At 52.0% G+C, this 16,205-nt stretch overlaps 1 protein-coding gene and 1 long non-coding RNA gene across 8 annotated transcripts in view; both read right to left on the bottom strand.

Moving 5' to 3' along the window:
• Positions 1-5,495, bottom strand: part of FCER2 (Fc fragment of IgE receptor II) — a 14,092-nt gene extending 8,597 nt beyond the window's left edge. For 2 of the 5 annotated variants that reach the window (XM_032251989.1, XM_032251991.1), the window contains exons 1-4: positions 2,087-2,434; positions 1,412-1,528; positions 1,047-1,100; positions 216-278 (exon numbers count right to left, since the gene is read on the bottom strand). In XM_032251989.1, the coding sequence (XP_032107880.1) occupies positions 216-278; positions 1,047-1,100; positions 1,412-1,528; positions 2,087-2,105 (253 nt within the window). In that variant the 5' untranslated portion in view covers positions 2,106-2,434. The other 3 variants (XM_032251988.1, XM_032251987.1, XM_032251990.1) reach the window with 3 other exon arrangements.
• Positions 5,496-6,637: 1,142 nt separating this feature from the next.
• Positions 6,638-16,205, bottom strand: part of LOC116532655 — a 10,711-nt gene continuing 1,143 nt past the window's right edge. The window contains exons 2-4 of one of the 3 annotated variants that reach the window (XR_004260928.1): positions 10,668-10,709; positions 8,360-9,082; positions 6,638-7,444 (exon numbers count right to left, since the gene is read on the bottom strand). This is a non-coding gene — a long non-coding RNA (uncharacterized LOC116532655). Of the gene's footprint in view, positions 7,445-8,284; positions 9,083-10,667; positions 10,710-16,205 lie in introns of those variants that run through there. The other 2 variants (XR_004260927.1, XR_004260929.1) reach the window with 2 other exon arrangements.

Genomic DNA, 16,205 nt, shown 5'->3' with positions numbered 1-16,205 from the left:
GTATTTTTGGTAGAGACGGGGTTTCACCATGTTGGCCAGGATGGTCTCGATCTCTTGACCTCGTGATCCACCCACCTCAGCCTCCCAAAGTGCTGGGATTACAGGCGTGAGCCACTGCGCCCGGCCCACGGTGAGTCTTAATGTTCTCAGTCCATGAAGTCATGAAGACCCCCTTCCCTTTCCCCCTGCAGACCCCAACTCCAGGGGTCACTCACCCTGGGATTTCTGCGCCATCTGGTCACCCTGGTATCTTTCAAAGTACTTGGAAACTTGAGAGACTGGAGTGGCAGGAGAGAAGATATATCCCAGTAACCTCAAAGGCAGGTCCTCGGACCCCGCCCATGCCCCAGGCTCAGGGACCCGTTCACACAGTCACCGCCCATGCCCCAGGCTCAGGGACTCGTTCACATAGTCACAACAGCTGCTGCTGCTTCTCACTCATTTATGCAAGAATATAATGAACCTGCCTAGCTTTCCCTCACCAGGATTAACTGTAAAAGCAATAGGCATCTATCAGAGCACTTCACAAATCTTAGAGCTTGTTTCTATCTCGTGGTGCTAAAAATATATCCATTTTACAGATGAGGAAATGGAGGCACAAAGCAGTTACAAACTCCTTACGCTACAGATGTGTAAGGCTGCGGATTTACAATGGCTCAACTTAAAATAGTTCGAGTTACAATGGCTCGACTTTAGGATGGTGTGAAAGCAACGTGCATAGTGGAAACCCTATTTCTCTTGCAATGCTGGGCAGTGGTGGGGAGCCTAAGCCTTCAGGCAGCCACGCAGTTTTGACTTACACTATTTCCAATGTACTATAGGCTGACGGGGACATAACCCCACTGCAAGTGGAAGAGTGTCTGTATTCAGATGCTATCAGGCAGTTTTCCAAGTTCCCTGGGTCCCCACCTTCCCTAGGACGCGGAGCAACTTATGCTGACCCTCAGTTCCTTAGAGAGGGGACACTGAGGCGCAGGGAGGAGCGGGATGAGAGCTGGGCGTCCTAACCCTCACTCCCACCCCCCTCTACCTTGGCTCCTGCATACCGTTCAGGGCAGCTCTCTCTTCCAGCTGTTTCAGATTCTGTGTGGTGTCCCCGTCTGGGGAGGGAGAGAGAAGAGGCGTGGAGAGGGGGAATTGTCAGGTGCCCCCACCTGCCTGCACCCACCTCCCAGCTGGGGATGGAGGGCTTGGGTAAAGCCATAGCGGTGCTTAAGGGTGGAGGACAGAGATGCTGGGTGGGGTGAGGGGCTCTGGCAGTTGGGGCATGGGGAGAGCTGGCAGTGTCAAGGTGGGAGGTTGGGCTTTTGCAGTAAGTTGGGCTCCCCAGGCTCTGAGATGGGGGTGTGGGAGGGAACACAGAGGGGCTTCGTGGGTACGGGGGACCACATGGGGCTGGGGGTGTCCTCACGCCATAGGAGAAGCAGAGTCAGCAGCCCAGCCCACAGAGCAGTGGTCAGCAGCCCCAGCAGCACAGTCTGAGTCCAGTGCTTGTGGCACCCCTTCTTCCTGGAAAGCTCCTCGATCTCTGCCGGGCGTTGGAGGGACTGACTATGGGTGCAGGGTGAGGCTGGACTCTGGCTCTGTCTGTCTCCTCATTACCCAGAACCCCTGACAGCCTTGGAGCCTGTCCAGAGCCCACACTGAAGCAGAGGGTCCCAGTGGACCCCTAGCTCCCATATGCACAGCTTCCTTACCTGACTTAGATCTGGGTCGCTATCCACAGAGACAGATCTGGGACCAAGAGCTAAGACTCCCTCAGCCCCCCAACTAATGCCAGGCCCCCAGCCTCACTTCCAGGAGACTGGGTCCTGTTTTTTCCTTCCTCCCTTAACCCCAGCTCCCACCCTTATACCTCTGCACCTTCAAGCTCTACCCTGTTGCCTGTCCCCAACCCGGAACCCCTTCCCTAAATGTAGGACACCAAGTCCCAGTTCTTCCCAATATCGGAGCCACTCTCCAGCCCCTTTCCCAGTTACCACCCAACACCCGGACCTCCAAAGCTCACCCAGGCCCCACGCAACACCTGGACCTCCAAAGATCTACCTGGATGTCCCACCCCAAGCCCCTGGCCCACTGCACTCACCCTGGCTTGGAGGATTCATTATGCTAAATTCTGCTTGTTCCAAGTTCCTGTTCTACTTAGCCACCAACTCTATTGGACTCCCAGCTCCCTAGCTAGAGCCGGTTTTTTTTGGGGGGGGGGGGCGGGAGAAGGGTGTTAAGTCAGAAAAAGGAGGGGCCATCAATTTCTTCTCCTTCCTGGCTCTCCACCAGGAAAGTCAGTCCTGCATCACTTCCTTACCCACGCTCGGTTCTGTTCTCAGAAATTCACCCTCCTTCTCAGAGAGGGACTGGGAAGCCCCCTTCTCTCCTGGGTGAAAGGCCGTAGGGAAGCATCTTTGCTTCTGCCAGTGTTAGAACCAGAGGGTCCTCCTACCTGAATATTGACCTTCCTCCATGGCAGTCCTGCTTGGATTCTCCCGACGATGGGGCACTCACTCCCTGACAAGGCAATCCACTTAGCGGGCACAGTCACAGCTCTGGCTGGAATCTGGGTTTGAATGATGGTTAGGGTGAGGCGACAAACCCTAGTTACCGGCGCAGGAAAGCATCTGGGACTTGGGGGACTCAGTGACCATTTGCTGATCTTGTTTAGTCTACAATCTGGAGTGAGTAGGGCGGTTAGTAGGGAGACAGCTACTGTGGAGAGACAGCAGCCTGCGATCGGACGTGGGGCACCCCAGAGCCCATCACACTTGAGTTACACAGCAGGTGCACCCATGTGACCTCGACAAATGGCTTAATTAACCTGGAAACTTCCTTCCTCCTCTGTAAAATGATGATACTGAGAATACCTATACTGCTGGTTGGTGAGCCGTGCTAAAAATATCACCAGCTTTTATTCTAATTGCTTTGCCTGTGTGACCTCAGCTAAGGAGTCAACCATTCTCAGCCTCAATTTTCCCCTCTGTAAAATGGGCTGAGGACAGCACCCAACTCATAAGGCCAAGATAGGATCAAATGAGATCACAACATACCTGAGGCTTTTGGTGCCGTGCAGCGCACAGTGGGTCTTCAGATACTAAACGTTTATGAAGCATCTACTCCGTGCTATGTCCTACTGGGAAATGCTAAGAGCCCATGACCCAGGCCTCAGCCTTCTCCTCTGCCAACGTGCCCAGGGCACCTGGAAAATGCTCTGACTTTACTTATTTATTTTGAGATGGAGTCTCACTCTGTTGCCCAGGCTGGAGTGCAGTGGCATGAACTTAGCTCACTGCAACCTCCACCTCCCAGGTTCAAGCAATTCTCCTGTCTCAGCCTCCTAAGTAGCCGGGATTACAAGCACATGCCACCATCCCCAGGTAATTTTTATATTTTAGTAGAGACAGGTTTTCACCGTATTGATCAGGCTGGTCTCGAACTCCTGACCTCAGGTGATCCACCTGCCTCTGCCTCCCAAAATGCTGGGATTACAGGCATGAGCCACTGCACCTGACCAAGTCCTCTGACTTTATTTCATTTTATTTTTTGAGACGAAGTCTCGCTCTGTCACCAGGCTGCAGTGCAGTGGTGCAATCTCAGCTTACTGCAACCTCCACCTCCAGGGTTCAAGCAATTCTCCTGCCTCAGCCTCCCAAGTAGCTGGGACTACAGGTGTGTGTCACCACGCCTGGCTAAGTTTTGTATTTTAGTAGAGACAGGGTTTTACCATATTGATGGAGCTGGTCTCAAACTCCTCACCTCAGGTGATCCATGCACCTCAGCCTCCCAAAGTGTTGGGATTACGGGTGTGAGCCACCGCGCCTGACCAAGTGCTTTGACTTTAAAGCATCTACTATGTGCTGAGGAGCATGAGACTTGGGGTCATTCAGGCCTGGAGGTCACTGGCTACCTTCTTTCGCTGCCTGACTATAGGTAAGTCCCTTATCTCGGAGCCTCAGGGAGGTGGGGGTGTGGGGCAGCCAGGCTCTGATGAGTGGCAGCTCAAGCTGGCCCTTTTGATATTGAGAGGAGTCCAGAGATGTCACCATCCTGGGACTCCGGCTGCAAGGGAGGCAGCCGGACAGACCTGAGCCAAGTCCCGGCTTCTCCCTGGGTGAGCAACTCAGTTTCCTCATCTGTAAATTGGGCATATTCAAAGCACCGGCACACAGTAGGTGGTCAGTAAACCTATGGCAGGATGCTGGGGGAGCGTCCCCATTCTGTGGGGCCTCTCTCAGTGGAACTGAGGTACCAAGAGGGAAAGTCATTTGTCCCCGTTGTGCAGTGGTGGGGCTGGGACTCAAACCCTAGATATTTGACCTGGGAGCCTATTTGCTCAATCATTGGGAGACACCGACTCCTGGTGGAGTGTCTACTGCTAAGTGTCGGATGGCAGGATCCCAACTCCAGGCCTTCCTTCTAACCCAAGAGGTCCTGCCTCTGTCTAGAGCCTTCCATGGCTCCCCAGCGTCCTCTATGATCGGCCCAGCACACTCACCAGGCTCATCTCAGACCAGATGGCCTGCTTTCACTTCCCCAAATCAGGATCTGAATGCCTCCAGATTCTGTCCACACTGTGGTCCCCACCCCACCACCGCCCACCACCTCCCTTCTCTGGCTTCGACCTCTTCCTGGTCATCCCTTGAGGCTCAGCCCAAGGGCGCTTCAATCTCCGCTTCCCAGGGCCACCCCAACACACACAGATACGTACTCAGGAAGCGGAGTTTGGAGCCTGTGTCTGTCCTCCCACTGCGTTGGGGTCGACCAGAGAGATTGGCAGGGACCGTCAGGGACAGAGGTTTAAGCAGGAAGAGACACTTTCTTCAGAAAGCAGACCAGCTGACAGTCGCTATTTTCATAGACCTAAATATGGGCTTGCCACCCGGATAACGTTACACGCATGGCCTCTCCTGGCATTCCCCACGCCCCAGTGAAGTCCGTGCTATTATTACCTCCACTTCTCAGGTAAGAGAATCGGGTGAGAACCAGAGATCCTAAGAAGGGAGTTCCCACAGGGCTGAAGGAGGTGCACGGCAGCGTTAAGATTTGAACCAGGGGTATCGCAGACTGAATCATTATGCCACTAGGGCAGATTGCATAGGGCCCTGGGGAGCCATGGAACGCTCTAGGCAGAGGTGGGACCTCTTGGATTAGAAGGACGGCCTGGAGTTGGGATCCCGCCACCCGACACTTACCAGCAGACGCTCCACTATGATTATGTCTCTCGATGATTGAGCAAATAGGCTCCCAGTTCAAATGTCCCAGGTTTGAGTACCAGCAAGAAGAAAGGGAAGCGGAAAGAGAGGCAGAGGAAGGGAAGAAAAAGACAGGAAGAAAGAGGGGAAGAAGGAGGAACAGGAGGGAAGGAGGGAAAGAGGAAAAAGAAAGATACGTGAGATAGCATTCAGTCAAATGTGGACAATTGCGGCCGGGTGTGGTGGCTCATGCCTGTAATCCCAGCACTTTGGGAGGCTGAGGTGGGAGGATCAGTTGAGCCTAGGAGTTCAAGACCAGCATGGGCAGCATAGCAAGCTGTCGTCTCTACAAAAAAATACATAAAAATTAGCAGGCATGGTGGTGCATGTCTGTGGTCCCAGCTACTGGGGAGGCGGAGGTGGGAGAATCACTTGAGCCCAGGAGCTTGAGATCAGCCTGGGCAACACAGTGAGATCCCATCTCAAAAAAAGAAAGAGAGAGAAGGAAGGAAGGAAGGAAGGAAAGAGGAAGAGAGGGGAAGGAGGGGAGGAAGGGAAGGAAGAAAGGAAAGAAAAGAAAGAAAAGAGAGGAAGAGAGGGAAGGGAGGGAAGGAAGGAAAGAAAAGAAAGAGAAAATGAGGAAGGAAGGGAGGGAGGGAGGGAGGGAGGAAGGAAGGAAGGACAAGACTAGACCAAACTCCATCCCAGCTCCATCCTGGAACTAGAATTCACCCCCATGTTCCCAAGCTTCCTCCTCCTCCTCCTCCTGTGTCCCCATTGCTGGGACAGTCCGTCCGTCCACCCAGACACTCCACCCGGCCCAGGCCTTGTCCAAGCACTTCCTGATCCTCCACCCCACCCTTCACCCAGCACCGAGGTCTGGCTCTTCCTAAAAATATATCCTGCTTCTCCTCATCCTCACAGCCGCTGCCCCTGGCTACTCCCCAACCCCCCAGACCAGATGACACCTCCTCTTAGGTCCCCCTGCCTGGCCTGCCTTGTCCCTGGAGCAGCCTCCTCCCGGACCTCCCCACTCCCATTCCACCCCCATGACAGCCCCACCTCCTGTCTTGCCCCCCAAACAGACTCTCCAGGGTCCTCACTTCCACCTGGCCTCCACGGCAGACCCCCCGGGGGGTCCCCAACCCCATCTACTCCCAAGACAAATCCCCCAGTGACCCCACCTGGCTTGGCCTCAAATGCTATCGTATGTCCACCCAGCAGCCCCCAGTGACCTCTCCAGTACTCACTGGCCAATTCTTTGCTTTTTTTTTCTTTGAGACAGAGCCTTGCTGTGTCTCTCAGGCTGGAGTGCAGTGGGGCGATCTCAGCTCACTATAACCTTGCCTTCCTGATTCAAGTGATTCTCTTGCCTCAGCCTCCCAAGTGCCTGGGATTATACAAATGCACCACCACGCCCACTAATCTTTTGTATTATTAGTAGCGATGGGGTTTTGCCAAGTTGTTCAGGCTGGTCTCGAACTCCTGGTCTCCGGTGAGCCACTCGCCTCAGCCTCCCAAAGTGCTGGGATTACAGGCATGAGCCGCACGCCCGGGGTCTCCCTCCTTTCTTTACCATCTTAATTCTCGGCCAGATCAAGGTGGAGGGGACATTTGGGGCTCAAAATGAACAGCCTCAGACCACCAGGGTCACTCAACAGGCATGCACCAAGGGCCACTGGGTCCAGGGTGACAGACAAGGCAGCATGGTCCCAGCTGTTCTGGAGGGCAGGGTCCCGGGGACATTCCAGCCAGGCCCCTCCCTGACACGGCGGGGACGTTCAGCCCCAGTGGATGGCCAGCCCAGCTGCCCCCCCCCCCGGTTGCGAGATGAGTTGTAGGGGCACAGGTGGGCATCTTCTGGAGTGAGAGAAGAAAGCCCTTCTCTGTTTCTTCCCTGAACGGCAACCACCTGCCCATGTCTTCTCTCTGCCTACAACCGTCCATGGCTCCCTTCTGCCCTGGACATGGGAGGTGGCCCACCCAGGAGTGGGGATTTACAGTTCCCAGTTGAGAGTGAGGAGGGGGTAAAGGATCAGGGAACGCATTTTGGAGAGGATAAGGAGGGTGGGCAAAGTGCCAAGGGGTCTTAGTAAATAGAAGGCTAGGTGGCATAGTGGCCAGGGCTGCAGATGCCTGACACACACTACCTGGGTTCAAATTCCTGGCTCTGCCATTGAAGTGCTGTGTGACCTTTGGCAAGTTACTTAACCTCTCTGTGCTTCACATAAAGCAGCATTGATCACCAAAGCTTCAAATTCCTAGGGTGGTGGTGAAAATAAGATGTTTAATATGCACATGAGACACTAAGAACTGTGCCCGGCCAGGCGTGGCGGCTCACGCCTGTAATCATAACACTTTGGGAAGCTGAGGTGAGTGTATTACCTGAGGAGTTTGAGACCAGCCTGGCCAGCACGTTGAAACCTCGTCTCTACCAAAAAATACAAAAATTATCCAGGAGTGGTGGCGGGCACCTGTAATCACAGTTACTCAACCAGGAGGTTGAGGCAGGAGAATTGCTTGAACCCGGGAGGCGGAGGTTGCAGTAAGCTGAGATCGCACCACTGCACTGCAGCCTGGGTGACAGAGTGAGACCCTGTCTCAACAAACAAACAAACAATCCCAGTGCCCAGCATCTGTTGCTGCTAAGTTAAACTATAGAACAAAGTCATCTGTATATTTTTAGAGACAGGGTCTCACTGACTCCCAGGCTGGAGTGCAGTGGTGTGATCACGACTCACTGCAGGTAGTGTGTGTCAAGCATCTGCAGCCCTGGCCACTATGCCACCTAGCCTTCTATTTACTAAGACCCCTTGGCACTTTGCCCACCCTCCTTATCCTCTCCAAAAAATTAACCACCATGCCTGGTTAATTTTTAAAATTTTTTGTAGTGATAGGGTCTCACTATGTTGCCCAGGCTGGTCTCGAACTCCTGGGCTCAAGCAATCTTCCTGCCTCAGCCTCCCAAAGCAGGGGTTACAGGCATAAGCCACTGTCCCAGCTGGAGTTTGGTGTTTCTGAGCTCTACAAGCGCAGGGGCCCCAGCCCAGCCCCACCCCACCCCCACTCCCGCCCCCTCCCCTGGCTCCACCTTCCCGGTGCGAAAGCCCCCTGCCTGCAGCTCAAACACTAGAATGCTCTGGGGCCCCAGGGACCCAGTCACGGGACTGCCCCACCTGCGTCCCCTCTGCGGTGTCAACACACCTCCTGGTCACTTCAGGCAAAAAACAGAAAGCTGTGCGGATGTGGGCCCCAGATCTGTGGGTGTTGGTTCTTCTTTCAGATTTGGGATCCTCTGCGCGTTGGGGGAGCGGCGTCTCTCACCTCGTTTGACCTAGATCAGGACTCAAATGGAAGGAATTTGGGGTATCCAGCAATGACGACCCTAAACCATCCCCAGCGGAGTTCTCATCCCAGCAGCCCCCGCTGCCCCCCCGACCAGCTCCAGCTCAGCTACATCTCAATCCCCTCACCCCACGATGCTCTGATCCCAGCTCTAACCTTTGCTTGGCACAGGTCTAAGGCATGTCCCAGGCTCTAATCATGGAACCTCCATACTGGGGACAGGACCTGGCTCCGTGTCCCAACGGGATGGAGCCAGGCAACCCTGACCCTAACTCCATCCCGACGCAGCCCTGGGCTCCTCTACCTGTTTAACCTCTCCTGGGGTTACGAGGGGGAGAAGGAAAGGGTGTGGGGTTGGGGAGGAAGGGCAGGAGGTGTGTCAAATCCAGAGGGCTTCCAGGAGGAGGTGTGTTCAAAGCTGGGTTCCTCCCACACTGCACTGTTGACTTTGGGGCTGATGATTCCTTGCTGGGATGCCGTCCTGTGCATTGTTCGATGTTTAGAAGCATCTCTGGTCACTTGTAGCCAAGAGTCATCACGGCTGAGAAGCACTGCTTTGAAAACATGATTCCTAGATCATGCTTTGGTTTGTTTACATTGTGGCAAAATATGCATAACATAAAATCTACCATCGTAACCGTTTGAGACAGAGTCTTACTCTCACCAGGCTGGAGTGCAATGGCTTGATCTTGGCTTACCGCAACCTCCACCTCCCAGGTTCAAGCGATTCTCCTGCCTTAGCCTCCTGAGTAGCTGGGATTGCAGGTGTTCGCCACCACACCTGGCTAACTTTTTATATTTTAGTAGAGACGGGGTTTCACCACGTTGGCCAGGATGGTCTCGATCTCCTGACCTCGTGATCCGCCCGCCTCGGCCTCCCAAAGTGCTGGGATTATAGGTGTGAGCCACCGCACGCAGCTGGAATTTGGAGTTTTTGAGCTCTACAAGCTCTGCAGGCCCAGGTGTCCCTCCTGGGACTGGGGCCCCCAGAGGCAAAACCTGTGCTCCTCTCCTAGCAGGGCCAGGAGGGCAGCCTGGAGTCACAGTCACACACACCCCTCTCCCTCCCCTTCCCGACCCTCACTAAGGCAGAGAGCCCACCAACAGGAAGAGGAAAGGGGTATGTGGGGTGAGAAGAGCCTGGAGCTGCACTTCTGCATTCCTGGAACCTTGGGATCTGGAGCCCAGCTGTCTTGTTGGTGTGGATTGTGGCAGTGGGGCGGGGAGAGCTTGCGGGGACTGGTATGTGTGGCCGGGAGTCCTCAGGATGAGAGGGGACACAGAGATGGGCCTGTCTGCACCCTTCCCTCCAGATGGCCCCCCGGAACTCCAGGAGGGGGGTCCTGGATCCCCCTACTCGTTGCCTCCCTGTCCCCTCCCCTCAAGGCCCCAGGATACTTCCAGGGACCAGAGAGCTGAGCCAGCAGGTCCTGGGACTCCAGAGAGCAGCCCAGGCACAGCCTGGGAGATTTGGGGATTTCTCTCCAAATGCCCTCAAAGACCCCAAAATCCTGGACTCCAGGCTCTATCCTCACAGACCCAGGCCTTCACCTTCCTGGAGACCCAGGAAGCCAGGCCCCCAGACCCCATCCTCAGGGATCCAGGCTTAGTCTCTTAAAGACCCAGGAAGCCAAGGCCTCAGACCCTACCCTCAGGGACTCAGGCTTAGTCTCTTAAAGACCCAGGAAGCCAAGACCCCAGACCCCACCCTCAGGGACTCAGGCTTAGTCTCTTAAAGACCCAGGAAGCCAGGCCCCCAGACCCCATCCTCAGAGACCCAGGCTTAGTCTCTTAAAGACCCAGGAAGACAGGTCCCCAGACCCCACCCTCAGGGACCCAGGCTTAGTCTCTTAAAGACCCAGGAAGCCAGGTCCCCAGACCCCACCCTCAGGGACCCAGGCTTAGTCTCTTAAAGACCCAGGCAGCCAGGCCCCCAGACCCCTAGGAATTTGGTATGAGATCTCGTGTTTTTCTCCTCCATCCCTGCTGTTCTCGTGCCAGTTTCTGGGTCTGCCAGGACAGTGTGTTGCGGGGGGTGCTGCCTCTTTGCTGGACGCACCTGGTCACTGTCCCCACTGGGTAAACCCTGATATGGGTGAGTAAAGGCCGTGGGGGCCCAGGCCAGCTGCACCTGCTTACCTGCTATGTGACTTAATCCTCTCTGGGCCTCAGTTTCCTCATCTGTAAAATGGGGATAAACACAGTTCTCTCACATAGGTTGCTGTGTGCATAAAGCCTTCAGCCCAATGCCAGATATGGGGAGGCTCTCAATACACAGGAGTATTTTTAGTACATTTTCCTGAAAAACGTCTCTCCCATAATTAACCAGCCCCCAACCCGGCAGCCTACAAGGCTGTGTGTGGCTGACACCTTCCCCTCTCCATTGCCTCCTCTGTACGCCCCTCCAGTGGCAATGGCCTGCCTTTCTGTTTCATTTTTGGAGAGATGGTCTCGCTCTGTTGCCCAGGCTGGAGTGCAGTGGTATGATCATGGCTCACCGCAGCTTCAACTTCCTGGGCTCAGGTGATCCTCCCACCTCAGCCTCCTGAGTAGCTTGGTCTACAGGCATGTGCCACCACACCTAGCTAATATTTTATTTTTAATTAATTAATTAATTTTTTAAAATGGAGTCTCACTCTGTCACCCAGGCTGGAGTGCAGTGGTGCGATTTCGGCTCACTACAATCTCCTCTTCCCAGGTTCAAGCGATTCTCCTGCCTCAGCCTCCGGGGTAGCTGGGATTACAGGTGCATGCCACCATGCCTGGCTAATTTTTTGTATTTTCAGTAGAGACAGGGTTTGGCCAGGCTGGTCTCAAACTCCTGACCTCCTGAACTCCGCCCCCCTCAGCCTCCCAAAGTGCTGGGATTACAGGCATGAGCCACCAGGTCCTGCTCCTTCTTCACTTTCACAGCCAGAAGCACAGCCTCTTCCAATCTCTCTCTGACTCTCATCCTCCTGCCTCTTCTTGTAAGGACTCTGATGACATGGGGCCACCTGGAGAATCCAGGGCGATCTCCCATCTCAAGACCCTTAATGTAATTCTACCTTCAGACCCCCTTTGCCATAGAAGGTGACCTGTTCACCGGTTCCAGGGATTAGGATGTAGACATCTTTGGGGAGCTGTTATTCGGCTGACCACAATACCCTAAGAGACAGATGCTGTTATTATTATTTTATGTTTGAGAGGAGTGTCACTCTGTTGCACAGGCTGGACTGCGGTGGCGTGATCTCGGCTCACTGCAGCCTCCTCGTCCCAGGCTCAAGTGATTCTTGTGCCTCAGCCTTCCCAGTAGCTGAGACTACAGGTGCGCACCACCACGCCTGGCTAATTTTTTGTATTTTTAGTAGAGACGGGGTTTCACCATGTTGGCCAGGATGGTCTCGATCTCTTGACCTCGTGATCCACCCACCTCGGCCTCCCAAAGTGCTGGGATTACAGGCGTGAGTCACCTCGCCCGGCTTATTATTTTTATTTTTAAGAGGAGTCTTGCTCTGTTGCCCAGGCTGGAGTGTAGTGGCGTGATCTCGGCTCACTGCAGCCTCCTTGTCCCAGGTTCAAGCAATTCTCGTGCCTCTGCCTTTCCAGGAGCTGGGACTACAGGCGTGCACCACCATGCTCGGCTAATTTTTGTAATTTTTAGTGGAGATGGGGTTTCCCTATGTTGGCCAAGCTGGTGTTGAACTCCTGGCCTTAAATAATTCACCTGCCTGGGCCTCCCAAAGTGCCGGCGTTACAGGAGTGAGCTACCGTGCCCGCCAAAACTCTGGGTGTTTTCTTGGTGTCTGCTACATTCATCCTTCGGAGCTGCGTCTGGCTCTGGGGATACAAAGAAAAGAGACAGGAAAGGTAAGAATCCTCATGGGGTTTTGGGGGACAGACCTGTCGAGGAGACTGCCTGCCCTCTTTGGAGAGCCCCCTGGGGACTTCCCCACACTCCCCAGCCTTCCTAGGAAGAAGCCCTCGGGATCTGAGGGGGTTTCCTGGGATCGGGGGAGAGGGGTGGGAGGCTGATAAGAACAGACTACTCTGTCTCAAAGACATGTCCTTGGAAAGTGGGGACACCATGGGGCTGCTCTACCCAGGAAACCCTAGCTGGGTTCCAAGATCACCAGCAATTTGCTGACTGAGTCCCAGAGAGAGTTGCCCTGGGGTCACTCAGGGGGCTATTGGTGGGGACGCCCCCTAAAAAGAATCAGGGAGCATCTGAGAGGTGCCCCTGTCTGCCTCCATGCCCTGCTTCCCAGCACAAGCCGCCTTTGGAATCTCCGAGGCAGACCCTACTTTCTTTCCCTGGACCCCATTCCCCATGCTGGAACTGCAGTGGAAGGGGCATTGCTTTTCTTTTTTTTTTGAGACGGAGTTTCGCTCTTGTTACCCAGGCTGGAGTGCAATGGCGCGATCTCGGCTCACCGCAACCTCCGCCTCCTGGGTTCAGGCAATTCTCCTGCCTCAGCCTCCTGAGTCGCTGGGATTACAGGCACGCGCCACCATGCCCAGCTAATTTTTTGTATTTTTAGTAGAGACGGGGTTTCACCATGTTGACCAGGATGGTCTCGATCTCTTGACCTCGTGATCCACCCGCCTCGGCCTCCCAAAGTGCTGGGATTACAGGCGTGAGCCACCGTGCCCGGCCAGGGGCATTGCCTTTCCAGAGTTGTTCATGTCAAACCTCACCACATGGGCACACCCTTTCTACCTGTCCTCACCACCTCTTCCTGTCTCTGACAGATTGTGGGCCCCAGGAGAGCAGCAACCATGACCTGAACCCAACATTGTAACATGACAATTTTCTTTTCTCTTCTCTTCTCCTTCTTTACCTCCTTCCTTCCTTCCTTCCTTTTTTTGAGACAGATTCTCACTGTGTTGCACAGGCTGGAGTGCAGCGGTACAATCTCGGCTCACTGCAACCTCTAACTCCCAAGTTTAAGTGATTCTCCTGCCTCAGCCTCCTGAGTAGCTGGGACCACAGGCATCCACCACCACGCCCAGCTAAATTTTGTATTTTTAGTAGAGATGGGATTTTTGCCATGTTGGCCAGGCTAGTCTCGAACTTCTGACCGCAGGTGATCCACCCGCATTGGCCTCCTCAAGTGCTGGGATTACAGATGTGAGCCACCACACCTGACCAAATGTTTTTTTTTTTTTTTCCTAATTAAAAAAATTTTTTTGGCCAGGCATGGCGGCTCACACCTATAATCTCATTGCTTTGGGAAGCCGAGGCAGGAGGATGGCTTGAGGCCAGGTGTTTTAAGACCAGCCTGGGCAACATAGCAAGACCTCCATCTGTGCCAAAAAAAAATTAGCCAAGCATGGTGGTGTGTGCCTGTAGTCCTGGCTACTCGGGAGGCTGAGGGAGGAGGACCACTTGAGCCCAGGAGGTCAAGGTTGTAGTGAGTTATGATTGCACCACTGCATTCCAGCCTGGACGACAGAGTGAAACTATCTCAAAAACAGTTTTCTAGAAATTATTTTTATTTTTAGGGCTAAGTTTCTGTCTGGTGGGACAGGACAGATGGGGTACCCGTAACAATGTTCTTTCTTTCGTTTTTTTTCTTTCTTTTTTTTATTTTTTATTTTTTATTTATTTTTTATTTTTTATTTTTTTTGAGACGGAGTTTCGCTCTTGTTACCCAGGCTGGAGTGCAATGGCGCGATCTCGGCTCACCGCAACCTCCGTCTCCTGGGTTCAGGCAATTCTCCTGCCTCAGCCTCCTGAGTCGCTGGGATTACAGGCACACGCCACCATGCCCAGCTAATTTTTTGTATTTTTAGTAGAGACGGGGTTTCACCATGTTGACCAGGATGGTCTCGATCTCTTGACCTCGTGATCCACCCGCCTCGGCCTCCCAAAGTGCTGGGATTACAGGCTTGAGCCACCGCGCCCGGCTCTTTTTTTTAGAGACAGGGTTTTGCTCTGTCACCCAGGCTGGAGTGCAGCGGCACCATCATAGCTCACTACAGCCTCCAACCCCTAGGCTCAAGGGATCCTCCCACCTCAGCCTCCTGAGTACCTGGGAGTGTAGGCGGGTGCCATCACATCCAGTTAATTAAAAAACATTTTTTGTTGTTGTTGTCGAAGAGATGGAATCTGGCTATGTTGCCCAGGCTGGTCTCTAGCTCTTAGCTTCAAGTGGTCCTCACACCTCAGGCCTCCCAAAGTCATAGGATTACAGGCGTGAGTTACCACGACCAGCTAATTTTTGTATTTTCAGTAGAGACGGGGTTTCACCATGTTGGCCAGGCTGGTCTCAAACTCCCAACCTCAGGTAATCTGCCTACCTCTGCCTCCCAAGTGCTGGGATTACAGGCATGAGCCACAGCGCTGGCCCCCAGAGAGTAGATTTTAAGTGTTCTCACCATACACAAAAAAGATAAATATTCAGGGTGATATATATGTTGTTAATAAGCTTGATTTGGCTAGGCACGATGGCTCACACCTGTAATCCCAGCACTTTGGGAGGCCAAGGTGGGAGGATCTCTTGAGCCCAGGAGACTAACCTGGGCAGCACGGCAAAACTTTGTCTCTACAAAAAATACAAAAATTAGCCAGGTGTGGTGGCTCACACCTGTGGTCCCAGCTACTCGGAAGGCTGAAGGGGGAGCCTGGACAGTTAAGGCTGCAGTGAGCCATGACTGCACCACTGCACTCCAGCCTGGGTGACAGAGACCCTGTCTCAAAAATAAAATAAAATGAATTTTAAAATTATAAAAATTTTTTAAAATGAACTTGATTTAGCCATTCCACATGGTACAGATATATTAAGGCATCATGCTGTACACTATATATATACACATACAATTTATGTATGTAAATATATAATGTATAATTCTGTTACATATAAATATATCCAATTTAGTATATAAAACAAATAGTATATATATAAATATATAATTTATGTAATATATAATACCTTATATAAATATGTAAATATATAATAAATATATAATATAAATACATAAATATATAAGATATATAATATACCTATGTAAAAATGATAAATATAATATAAATTATTCATATTCATATAGTATATGTTATATAAATATAATTGTGTAATATGTTTATCAATGTTATATAAAAATTAAATTTTTATGTAACATTATAAAATATATTAAAAATTTAAAAATTATTTAATAGATATTTAGTATATAAATGTGTTTAATATTATATATTTAATAAATATGTAATATATAATTGTTTATGTAATTATATACTATTGTTTATATAATTATATAATGTTATAAATATATCGATTTCCAATAATTATATAAATATATTTATTTATATATACATAGATACATAATATAAAATATGTAATATAAATATATATTATATATCATTACATATGATACAATATGTTATAATATAATGTATTATATAAATATGATATAGGCCGGGCGCGGTGGCTCAAGCCTGTAATCCCAGCACTTTGGGAGGCCGAGGCGGGTGGATCACGAGGTCAAGAGATCGAGACCATCCTGGTCAACATGGTGAAACCCTGTCTCTACTAAAAATACAAAAAATTAGCTGAGCATGGTGGCGCGTGCCTGTAATCCCAGCTACTCAGGAGGCTGAGGCAGGAGAATTGCCTGAACCTAGGAGGCGGAGGTTGCCGTGAGCTGAGATCGTGCCATTGCACTCCAGCCTGGGTAACATGAGTGAAACTCCGTCTC

The sequence above is a fragment of the Sapajus apella genome, unplaced genomic scaffold, assembly GCF_009761245.1.
Source record: "Sapajus apella isolate SASKATOON/1434 unplaced genomic scaffold, GSC_monkey_1.0 scaffold77, whole genome shotgun sequence".
Taxonomy (NCBI): domain Eukaryota; kingdom Metazoa; phylum Chordata; class Mammalia; order Primates; family Cebidae; genus Sapajus; species Sapajus apella.
Note: the sequence above shows the minus strand (reverse complement) of the source record. Positions and strands in the feature narration are given on the sequence as shown.